The 11,361-nt window shown below is 50.8% G+C and overlaps 1 protein-coding gene across 7 annotated transcripts in view; it reads left to right on the forward strand.

Annotated features, from left to right (window-relative positions):
- Positions 1-8,331, forward strand: part of ZBTB44 (zinc finger and BTB domain containing 44) — a 28,829-nt gene extending 20,498 nt beyond the window's left edge. For 2 of the 7 annotated variants that reach the window (XM_077249364.1, XM_077249358.1), the window contains 2 exons: positions 1,611-6,025; positions 6,096-8,331. Coding sequence is in view for 5 of the 7 variants with exons in the window: in XM_077249358.1 (XP_077105473.1) it covers positions 1,611-1,905 (295 nt within the window). In the remaining 2 variants the exon portion in view is untranslated. Of the gene's footprint in view, positions 1-385; positions 452-1,610; positions 6,026-6,095 lie in introns of those variants that run through there. The other 5 variants (XM_077249365.1, XM_077249359.1, XM_077249360.1 and 2 more) reach the window with 5 other exon arrangements.
- The last annotated feature ends 3,030 nt before the right edge of the window (positions 8,332-11,361 follow it).

Genomic DNA, 11,361 nt, shown 5'->3' on the forward strand with positions numbered 1-11,361 from the left:
CCATACATGTGCTGTGCCGGTCACCCACCCGCAACACATGCAGCTGATTATCGGGGGCCCCAGGAAGCCGGGTTCCCTCTGTATATTCGATGAGTGCTGAAGCTATTCAATCTACCCTAGTTCTAGGCCCAAAGCCTGAGGCTGCACTACTGAGGGTGACGGTAGTGTCCTATCCACGTTCTGCCGGACTGCCCTCACCCCATCAGGGCAGAGATTGCCTCAGTAGTGCAGCCTCTGGGTTTGGGCTGTCTGATCTCCTCAGCTTTTCTTGCTGACTTCATGTTTTCTCATTTTCCAGTAATCCTGAACCTTCCACCCGTCCCTTCTCCCATCTGCCTTCCGGGTTCACATCAGCCCTTGTATTTCTCATTTTATATTCCATCAGTGGAGCAGAAAGCTAAGAAATCCGGACATCGGGGTGACAGATGGACGGACACCATTCATTACTGAGGTGCCGGCATAGAAAATATCAAACTCTGCTATACTCTCCCTCTGTGGGACGGCTGCCCCCGAGTCTGTGCCCTCACCACACTCCTTCCCTCAGGTCGATGCTCCTCCTCCGAGTCGGCGCTCCTTCACCCTCCGGATCGGCGCTCACCCCCAACCCCCCTTTCCCCTCCGGATCGGTGCTAAACACCCTCCCCCTTACCTCCGTGTTGGCGCTCATCCCAGAACACCCCACCTTTCCCCTCCTGGGCGGCACTGACCCCTAATGTCTCTCCCCCCCCCTTCCTCCTCTGGGCCGGCGCTCCCCTACCCCGCCATTATCCCTCCGGGTTGGCGCTACTTCCCCCATTTCCCCTCTCCTCCCGCGGGTTGGCATGCCCCATCCTCCACCTCTGCCCTGTTTTTAGTAAGGCTGGGTTCACACTGCGTCTGTGGCGTCCGTTAAACGGACTACGTTACACCGCGGCATAACGCGGTGTAACGTAGCCTGTTAACGCCGCCATTAAGTTCTATGTCGGACGCATCACTAGCGCCCGCCCACAATAAGCATGCGCTAGCCATGTACCGTCATTGAGTGACGGACCCTGGGACGCGGGCTGCAGTGTTTCCGGGTCCGTCACTGCTAGCGCAGATAGAGATAGCAGATGTTCTATCAGCGCTAGTGATGTGACAAGTCGGCACTTGCGTTAACAGCAGCCCGTTACTGTATGTGTTTAACGGGCTGCTGTTAATGCAGTGTGAACCTAGCCTTACGGGCTGCAGTGGTCACGACTAGTTGCATCGGTCACACGCGCTCCCATTGCTGGGCTCATTGGTGGCGCTGATGTCGGGGCAGCTCACTGGACCTCAGAGGGCGAGTACTGCACTTATTTTCTACATCTTCACCCCTATAATATTGAAGTGCAGCCCAGCCGGCCCCCCGATACCGTGTTTGCAGACAAGGTGATGGCTGATTAGATGGCTTGTGTATTTTCCTGACCCCCGAGGGGCCGGAGCTGCTGTATTCGGTGCAGACCCTACGTCTGTCCACCGTATCTCTGGTGCCGGCCCCATCAGAAACGTGCTGTGAACAGGCCGTGATTCCGGGAGGGAGGATACTGGTGGTCTCTGCTCCGGTGGTGTGCCCTCATGGTAAGAGTGTGCTGTTGTCTTCTTCTCCGCAGTGATTTCCTAGTCCCGGATTACCTGAGTCAGGAGCAGGAAGAGGTTCTTGGGCAGTACGAGCTGGTAGAACACGGCTTTGAAAGCAACTCGTCTGTCCAAATGCCTGTCATCTCCCAGGTGTCCTCCACCCAGAACTGCGAGAGCTCCTTCCCGCTGGGCTCCCTGAGCGGCCTCGCAGACAAGGAGGGCGACGAGGAGGAGCTGACGGAGCCTGCCAAGGCCTCCCCGCTGGAAGGAGAAACCAGCCGAGATGACACCCCCAAAGCAGAGGTGGCTTCCATTGCTGTGGAGTAGCTGAGCACCTGCGCCCGGACTTCACGTTTCTTCATTTTTAACCTTTTTTTTCTTCTTTTTTGGAAAATGCCTATGTTTGGTCAGTTCTAGTTTCTCTTTACATTTCTTTTCTGAGTAATGAGTATATGATCCCCATGCGGACACTACGGGGAGGCAGCCGCATCTACCGCAGGCCGACACCTGGAAACCACTGCTTGCCCCTTAATGGGAGGAGCCTCTGCTTTACCTGGATAATTCCCTCACTGTCGCCATGGAGCCGGCGGTGCAGAGACTCCTCCCCCACCGCTGGCTTTGTGTGATCGTCTGATCCTTAAAGGTACAGGCAGGCGAGCGCAGGGATCCTCCCCAGCCCTTGACGTTTTCATGTCCTTGTGATCTCTGATTGGAGTGTTTGATCCTTTTTGATGTGAGGAGTGACCGTGTCGTCTCGGTGGGATGTCGCTGCCCTGGTACAGACATTTATCTCCTTTGTCCCCAGCTTATCCCGCGTGTTCATTTTAGAACGTCTCTGACCAAATGTGTTCACCAGCATCGTGAATTGTACGGGTCGCCTCCCGCCCTGCGGAGCGCTGTACACACGTGTAGGCTGACCGGCCAATGCTACGGTCCAGCTAAAGTCGCCAAGCACAAGGTATGGAGACCGGCGACGCTCCGACTGCTTCATGTTTCATCGTTCGGCTGCTGTTGCTCTAGGTAACGATGTCGCCGGTTTCCTCTTTATGTACTAACCTTTTATTATACCAGAACTTGTACCTTTACTACTTTATAGGGGTTTATTATTTTTTCTTTTATTTTAAGCCTTAGCGGAGCGGAGGTCCCATGTTTCTGCTCTGGGGGGGGCGTTAGAGATCTGCGGTGGTCGTGGGCACAGCCGGTGTTGTCATTGGCTGGTGGCAGCGTTTGGAAGGATGAGCAGTCTCTGCTCCGGGAAAGCCACCGCTGGTAATAGCGGCAGACCAGGGTACGGCTGGTGCTAACTCTGCACAAGGACCTGACCCGTATCAGTATGACGGCGCATGGGTGGTTAGCAGGTGTGCCCAGTTGGGAGCCCCCCGAATGTGCTGCTCTCTTGCCAGGATGGCAGGCACGGGGTGTCTGAGCACTGTGGACCCTGCTGTGCCAACTTCTGGCAGGGCCGAGGCATTTGTGAGGAGAGCACCGCGTGGTGCCAAAAAACAACGTGTGGGGTTTGTTCAGACTGCCCCCGGGCGTGGGTCTGGGTGTGGCCCCGGGCGTGGGTCTGGGTGTGGCCCCGGGCGTGGGTCTGGGTGTGGCCCCGGGCGTGGGTCTGGGTGTGGCCCCGGGCGCGGGTCTGGGTGTGGGCGCGGGTCTGGGTGTGGCCCCGGGCGCGGGTCTGGGTGTGGCCCCGGGCAGCTGGAGCTGTGCCTTTTACTCTTAGTTTTTAGATTTCTGTAGAGAAGATGCGGTTAGGAGCTATGAATACACTACAAGGTCGATGGCCGCTACGGGGGTGGGTGAACCGGTGGTTGTTCAGGTCTGTTATCATTGGTGCCGATAAATGATGCCATTACTGAAAAATCTCAGTACGAAAAACCCAAAATGTTGCAGAAGTTCCTGTCGCGTGTTTCTTTTTCTCAGTTACAGGAGCCTGTGATGGATGACTCTCCGCTCCGGCCGCTCCTCACTCTGGGCATCAGCCGCTCCTCTTTCACCATGCAAGTCTATGGAGTTTTGTTCTCAGCCTCGCTCTGACGCTCCGTAGACTTGCATTGTACACAGAGCGCAGCGTCGGGCCACGTTCACACAGTCAGTATTTTACATCAGAACCAGGACCGGGGGATAATACAGATGCGGTGACGTGTTTCTAGTACTTTTCCTCTGACTGTCCCACTCCTTGCTTTGCCTACAAATACTGATGTGAAGTGCTGACCGTGTGAACGTGGTCTTATCCAGAGAGTGTGATGAGGAGCAGAGCGATCCCCGAGAAGGTGAGGATACGAATACACACTACATCACATACACAAAAGGCAAAACCAATCAATGAACAAAAGAGAGGTAACTCCCATCAGTATCTGGTGAGCGCCCTGGAAGTGGTGGATCCCTGATCTCCCATCATCCCGTCTGTCTGGGATCACATGAAGAGACAGAAGGATCGGCACAAGCCTCATACCAAAAGATCTGAGGTCAGTCCTCCAAGATGTTTGGTGCAACCTCCTGCCAAGATCCTCCATAACCTGTGTACAAGTGACGAGAAGATGGTGAGGCGCCAGGCGGTCACCAGATACTGGTGATGGAGGGGACAGGAGGTCATCAGATACTGATGACTGAGGCGACGGGCGGTCACCAGATACTGATGCCTAAGGGGACGGGCAGTCACCAGATACTGATGTTGGAGGCGATGGGTGGTCACCAGATACTGGTGATGGAGGGGACAGGAGGTCATCAGATACTGATGACTGAGGCGACGGGCGGTCACCAGATACTGATGCCTAAGGGGACGGGCAGTCACCAGATACTGATGTTGGAGGCGATGGGTGGTCACCAGATACTGATGATGGAGGCGATGGGTGGTCACCAGATACTGATGATGGAGGCGCCGGGCGGTCACCAGATACTGATGATGGAGGCGACGGGCGGTCACCAGATACTGATGATGGAGGCGACGGGTGGTCACCAGATACTGGTGATGGAGGCGCCGGGCGGTCACCAGATACTGATGACGGAGGCGATGGGTGGTCACCAGATACTGATGATGGAGGGGATGGTCGGTCACCAGATACTGATGATGGAGGTGACGGGCGGTCACCAGATACTGATGATGGAGGCGATGGGCGGTCACCAGATACTGATGATGGAGGCGCCGGGCGGTCACCAGATGCTGATGATGGAGGCGATGGGCGGTCACCAGATACTGATGATGGAGGCGCCGGGCGGTCACCAGATACTGATGATGGAGGCGATGGGCGGTCACCAGATACTGATGATGGAGGCGATGGGCGGTCACCAGATACTGATGATGGAGGCGCCGGGCGGTCACCAGATACTGATGATGGAGGCGCCGGGCGGTCACCAGGGATTTCCATATGTCCCTGCTATGTGTGACGCTTCTGGCTCCTCTACACCTCTTGCACTGGGGTGCGTGCACGTCGCTCTGTAGAAGGTATTGTGATTACTAATTACTGTACAGGTGGATGATTCTTAGCAAGCAGCAGTCTGTCAGCGAGCGCTCTACCACCGCTACCTTGCCGGTATAGGGCTCACTGCATGCACTACAACTCCCAGCAGTCTCTAAACCATTTGAGATAAATTGCCTCAAGTACTTCAGGTCTGTTTAGGGTCCCACAAACTTCAGGAAACAACGGAAAAGTGCTGAGTGACGATTTGTAGATCAGGGGAGAGTGTGACCTAGCGTGTGATAGTTCAGTGTCAGCGCGACGTCTCTGGCGGCTTTGTTCGTTCCTTTTACTTTAAAAAAAAAAAAAAAAAAAAAAGCCAAACTACACAGCACAATATGAAGAATTGCACAATACTCAGTGTGACATCGTGTCTCCATAATCCGGAAGTTTTATATTGACCCTGGAAATAAGTTGTTTCTTAGATCCAGCAGTCACCCCCAGCCCGACTTCCAGCAGTGACCCCCAACCAGAGGTCCAACAGTGGCCCCTACCCCGAGGTCCAGCAGTGAACATCCCCAACTTCCAGCAATGACACCCCTGCATCCCAAGGTCAGTAGTGACCCTGGTGTCAAGCAGTGACTCCCCTCCCCCCCATACACCGAGGTCCAGCAATGACTCCCCTCCCCCCGTACACCTATGTCCAGCAATGACTCCCCTCCCTCATACACCGAGGTCCAGCAATGACTCCCCTTCCTCATACACCGAGGTCCAGCAATGACTCCCCTCCCCCATACACCGAGGTCCAGCAATGACTCCCTCCCCCCATACACTGAGGTTCAGCAATGACACCCCTCCCCCCCATACACCGAGGTCCAGCAATGACTCCCCCCATACACCAAAGTCCAGCAATGACTCCCCTCCCCCATACACCAAGGTCCAGCAATGACTCCCCTCCCCCCATACACCAAGGTCCAGCAATGACTCCCCTCCCCCCATACACCAAGGTCCAGCAATGACTCCCCTCCCCCCCCCCATACACCGAAGTCCAGCAATGACTCCCCTCCCCCCATACACTGAGGTCCAGCAATGACTCCCCTTCCCCCATACACCGAGGTCCAGCAATGACTCCCCTCCTCCCATACACTGAGGTCCAGCAATGACCCTGTAATGGGGCTCCCATTATAACGGTTCGGCCCAGTATTGTGTCCTCCGGGGATGGAGCGGCCATTATCCCGCTGCTTGTAACCATCACACGGTGTGACTGTCCCACGTTCAGTTGTGGTGACATGATATAATGGAGGTTGGGGATGTTACACGTCTGGTTACTGAGGATGTGTGCGGACCACCCAGCTGGTGCCGTGTCGTCTGTGCAGGGTCTCCATGTCTCTGGATAGTGGGGGGTAAATTACCAGTCCTGACGGTCCCCGCTCGTCAGTGGTGTGGCGGCTCCTGATTCCTCTGCGCTGCTGTCGGGGGCTGTATGTTGAGTCCTTGCGCCCCCAGCACAATCCTCCGCCGTGTCCAGTCCTGGGGCACAGGGTGGGCTGCGGATTTGTCACGTCTGGGCGCAGGCTCCCTCCCCGTACGTATCTTACTCCTTGCATGTATATTACGAGGGTCGCTTTCTTTGTTTGAAATATATACAATGTTTAATGAGAATTGACACATTTTATATACTTGTATCTGGCTTTTAACATTTTTATAGTACCCCATTGTTCTTGGTGGCGACAATATCTATTTTTGTGCCCATTTTTGGAAAACAAGTGCAGTTTTGGAAATATTACAATTATTTCTACAGTTCTTGTATGCAATGTGAAGGTCGCGGTTGTTTTATTTGTCCTTTTTTCCTTTTTGATCTGAATTTTGAGCCGTAGCTGTACGCTTTTGATGTTTCCCAATGTCTGAGTGGGTGGAGCCAAACATCAAGACCCCACCCACTGCTAAAGTGGGAGGAGCAGCGGTGGCCCCTGAAGTGAGGTGTCTGCACAATCAGTTCGTGAGGGGGCTGTCCTCTCATCTGCACCCAGTTTTAGGGGCTGTATGTGTCCCCTCAGCTCTGTGGCATCTGGGGGCGGCTCACAGCAGCAACCGTCAGCCTTCCAGAACTCATGAGACTATAACTCCCAGCATCTCCAACAAGTGTGGCTCTAAGGGATGCAGAAAGTTCTAGTCCACCGGTTATGGGGAGGCTGATGGCCAGCACTTTTTATCTGCCATAAACGGGGTCTGTCGTCGTGGCTCCTGCTGTAGAAATGATAGTCGGAGAATGGGAGATTCATGTTCTCCTCCACGGTGATTTAGCACTTAAGGTACCGTCACACTCAGCAACTTTGCAACGAGAACGACAATGATTCGTGACGTTGCAGCGTCCTGGATAGCGATCTCGTTGTGTTTGACACTCAAAAGCGATCTGGATCCCGCTGTGCCATCGCTGGTCAGAGCTAGAAGTCCAGAACTTTATTTCATCGCCAGGTCGGCGTGTATCGTCATGTTTGACATCAAAAGCAACGACGCTAACAATGGATGTAATGGAGCTAACAACCAGCGAGAACCAGAAGTGAGTCACCGTTACGTCACTGTATCGCTCCTGCATCGTTCTGGAGTTGCTGTGTTTGACGTCTCTACAGCGACCTAAACAGCGACGCTCCAGCGATCTAGTTTAGGTCGGCTCGTTGTCTATATCGCCGCAGCGTCTCTGAGTGAGACGGTACCTTTAGTTGCTGGCAGATGAGGTTTAAGGAAACCTTCTATCGGGTAGAACACACTCCCTGTATATGGAGCAGCTGCACTGACCGGGAGGACACTAGAGAGGGGGCCGGCCAGGATGAGCGCTACATCCACATGGCCTGCCCCAGCGTATTGTTCATAATTACAGAATAATACAGAACGTCTCATTAGTAATTGGGACAAAGCGCTGAAGGTGAAGCCGCCTCCGTTACACATTCAACACAGGACTAGTCAGAAAAGGGCAACGATGAAGCAGAGAGGAAGAGTCTGGAGGGCGGAGTCTGATGGGAAAGAGGAGTCGGGGGAGCGGTGAGAATTTCCCACTTGTGTAGAGTAAATTGGCGCAGGGGGTGGAGGGATTGTGTTTGGCTCTGCCCACTTGTGAAATGTATATACTCTGAATAGCTACATGGAATCGCAGCTTGTGGGATATACAAGGAGGACGTTCGCCTGGTTGTTTAAACATGAAAATAAAAGTATGAAAACGCAGACAAGATTTCAAGTCTTGCCCGGCGCCGTCATAGGTCAAATTAAGGACAAAAAAATCAGTTAGTTTTGAGTGTCTTTGGATAGAAACTGATGATGGAAGATTTTTCATTAAAATATATTATTATTAATGTTTTCTGCTGGTGGCTGCTTCTTCTTTATGGACGACTCCTTATATTCTGTGTCCTGAGTCTAAGATCAACGGACGACGAGAGGCAGCAAGTAGAAATGCTCCTGAAGATTTCCTTGTACACATGAATGCTCGTTTCAGCCTTGTGTACATGTGTTCTCTATGGGGAGAGGGACAGAGTAGACTGGAGAATATATGAGACTTGATAATAGACGAGTCTAGAGGTGGACAGGAGGCTGGAGAATAGACTGGTCTAGAGGTGGACAGGAGGCTGGAGAATAGACTGGTCTAGAGGGGGCTGGAGAATAGACTAGTCTGGGGGGGGCTGGAGAATAGACTAGTCTGGGAGGGGCTGGAGAATAGAAGAGTATAGAGGTGGACAAGAGGCTGGAGAATAGACTGGTCTAGAGGGGGCTGCAGAATAGACTGGTCTAGAGGTGGACAGGAGGCTGGAGAATAGACTGGTCTAGAGGGGGCTGCAGAATAGACTGGTCTAGAGGTGGACAGGATGCTGGAGAATAGACTGGTCTAGACGTGGACAGGAGCCTGGAGTCCTAGAGGGGGCATTAGGCTGGAGAATAGATGATAACACATATTAGTTGTAGACACTTCAATCAATACACATCAACAGGGTGTCTGTTATGGTACAATTGCCACCAGACAAGAAGTGATTCCAACCAGAATAAAGTTAAAAATGCAGAATTTATGGATGGTTAAAATAAATGGATATATAAAATATACAGGGCTAAAAACCTCCATATAGAGGGGGAGAGGCACAGTATCCTAGCACTATTGGTAAGGTGATTACAAAACAATAATAGGAGTGTCAATATAAAGGGTATGAATATCACGCAGACTATATCAATCTTATATACAATATGTAATCCCAATGGCACTAAAGAAAATAAGTAATTGACTTCAAAAAAGTGCGTATATCAGAAGTTTAAGAAACCTAGTACAGGAAATAAATGAGCCTATATGCTGGTACCTGAAATAGGTTTTATCACGGATCCCTACTCCGTGGTGTAACTAATTAGTCACATGTCCGCTCTCAGCACGTGACTTGGGTTGTGCCTGCAAGGGTTAATCTATCTCCCCTCAGTCCAGCATTCAGCCTCTGTCCTATGCTGTAATGGGAGCATAAATCACACACCGACCCAGGCCACACACCCGCTCATACACGCTGCCACCACTCATCGAATACACGGGCGATGATTCCCTGAAATATTAATACTTATAATGTCTATCACTCATAAGGCTCACACACCTTAGGCTATGGATTCTTTTAGAACATTCAAGGTTCAACTTGTTAAAGTTTTATACTTTAATACAAAAAGTTCAGTGCTTACAGTAAGAAAAAGGTATAAAAATATGATAATAAAAAGACATACATCTTATGCAAAACAGTATAAAATAACAGGAGAAAACTTACAGAAATCATCTAACTGGTAGTTTGCTTTCTGCTCCCTGGGGGGGGGGGGTGTGAATGGAGTTGGTGGAACACATCAGCGTCAGCTGCCCTCACATGTGAACACGATTCTCTGAGTACCGGTCTAATTTATATCTTTGGTCTGGAGGTCAGGCTTCTAGACCAGCCCCTCAGGTTAATATCATTATTGCTTGTTTTTTGATTGGACCATGGTCGCGACCCCCAATGAATATATTATTTTTCTCTTGAGATCCTTTGTATAAACGTTCTGACAGATACTATCAGGCCGTAATTAACATCTCTCTTCCAAGGGCTAGGAGGTGCCAAATGTTACCTTTCTTCTTGGCTTCCCGCAGGACTCCCTGGTGAGATTGGGGACAGAGTCTACTTGTCCCAGGAAAATACATATTAACACCTGGGTGTGACATGCATCTTTCAAGACAGATGTTACATTATTGCCAGTGACACAATAAATCTATACATAGTCCACTACACACACACACACACACACACACACACACACACACACACACACACACACACACACACACACACACACACACACATATATATATATATATACACACACACACACACACATATACACACACACACACACACATATATACACACACACACACACACACACATATACACACAGTGTGTGTATGTATATATATATATATAATATATATACGCATATTTCACCACATGTTTATCCGACAACTAGCTAAAGATCAACACACCGCGGTATCTAGTTGTTGGATAAACCTATTTCAGGTACCAGCATATAGGCTCATTTATTTCCTGCACTATGTGTTTCTTAAACTTCTGATATACGCACTTTTTTTTTTAGGTCAATAACATCACTTTCTTTAGTCCCATTGGGATTACATATTGTATATAAGATTGATATAATCTGTGTGATATTCATACCCTTTATAATGACATATGGGCACTCCTATTATTATTTTATCACATTAACAATAGTGCTAGGATACTGTGCTGTGTCTCTCTCCCTCTATATGGAGGTTTTAGCCCTGTCTATATATCCACTTATTTTAATTATCAATAAATTCTGTGTTTTTAACTTTTTTTCTTGTTGGAGTCACTTCTTGTCTGGTGGCAATTGTACCATAACAGACACCCTGTTGGTGTTGGAGAATAGATGAGTCTGCAAGTGGACAGGAGACTGGAGAATAGAGGGCGATGGAGAATAGGGTCCTCTAAAGGTGGACAGGAGGCTGGAGAAGAGACGAGTCTATAGGGGGGCTGGAGAATAAAGGGGTCGAGTGGTGGACAGGCAACGGACGAATAGAGGGGGACAGGAGGCTGGAGAATAGAAGGGGACTGGAAAATAGGCGAGTCTAGAGGGGGCAGGAAGCTGCAAAATAGACAAATCTAGATGTGGACAGGAGGCTGCAAAATAGAGGAGTCTAGAGGGGGTTGGAGAATAGAGGCGGACTGGAGTCTAGAGGGGGCTTGAGAATAGATGGGTCTAGAAGTGGATAGGAGGCTGGAGAAGAGACGAGTCTAGAGGTGGACTGAAGGAAGCTGAAGAAAGGTGATAGGACAGGAGTTTTGGATAGATGGGAGTCGGGTGGAAG

The sequence above is a fragment of the Ranitomeya variabilis genome, chromosome 4 (assembly GCF_051348905.1).
Source record: "Ranitomeya variabilis isolate aRanVar5 chromosome 4, aRanVar5.hap1, whole genome shotgun sequence".
NCBI classification, from domain to species: domain Eukaryota; kingdom Metazoa; phylum Chordata; class Amphibia; order Anura; family Dendrobatidae; genus Ranitomeya; species Ranitomeya variabilis.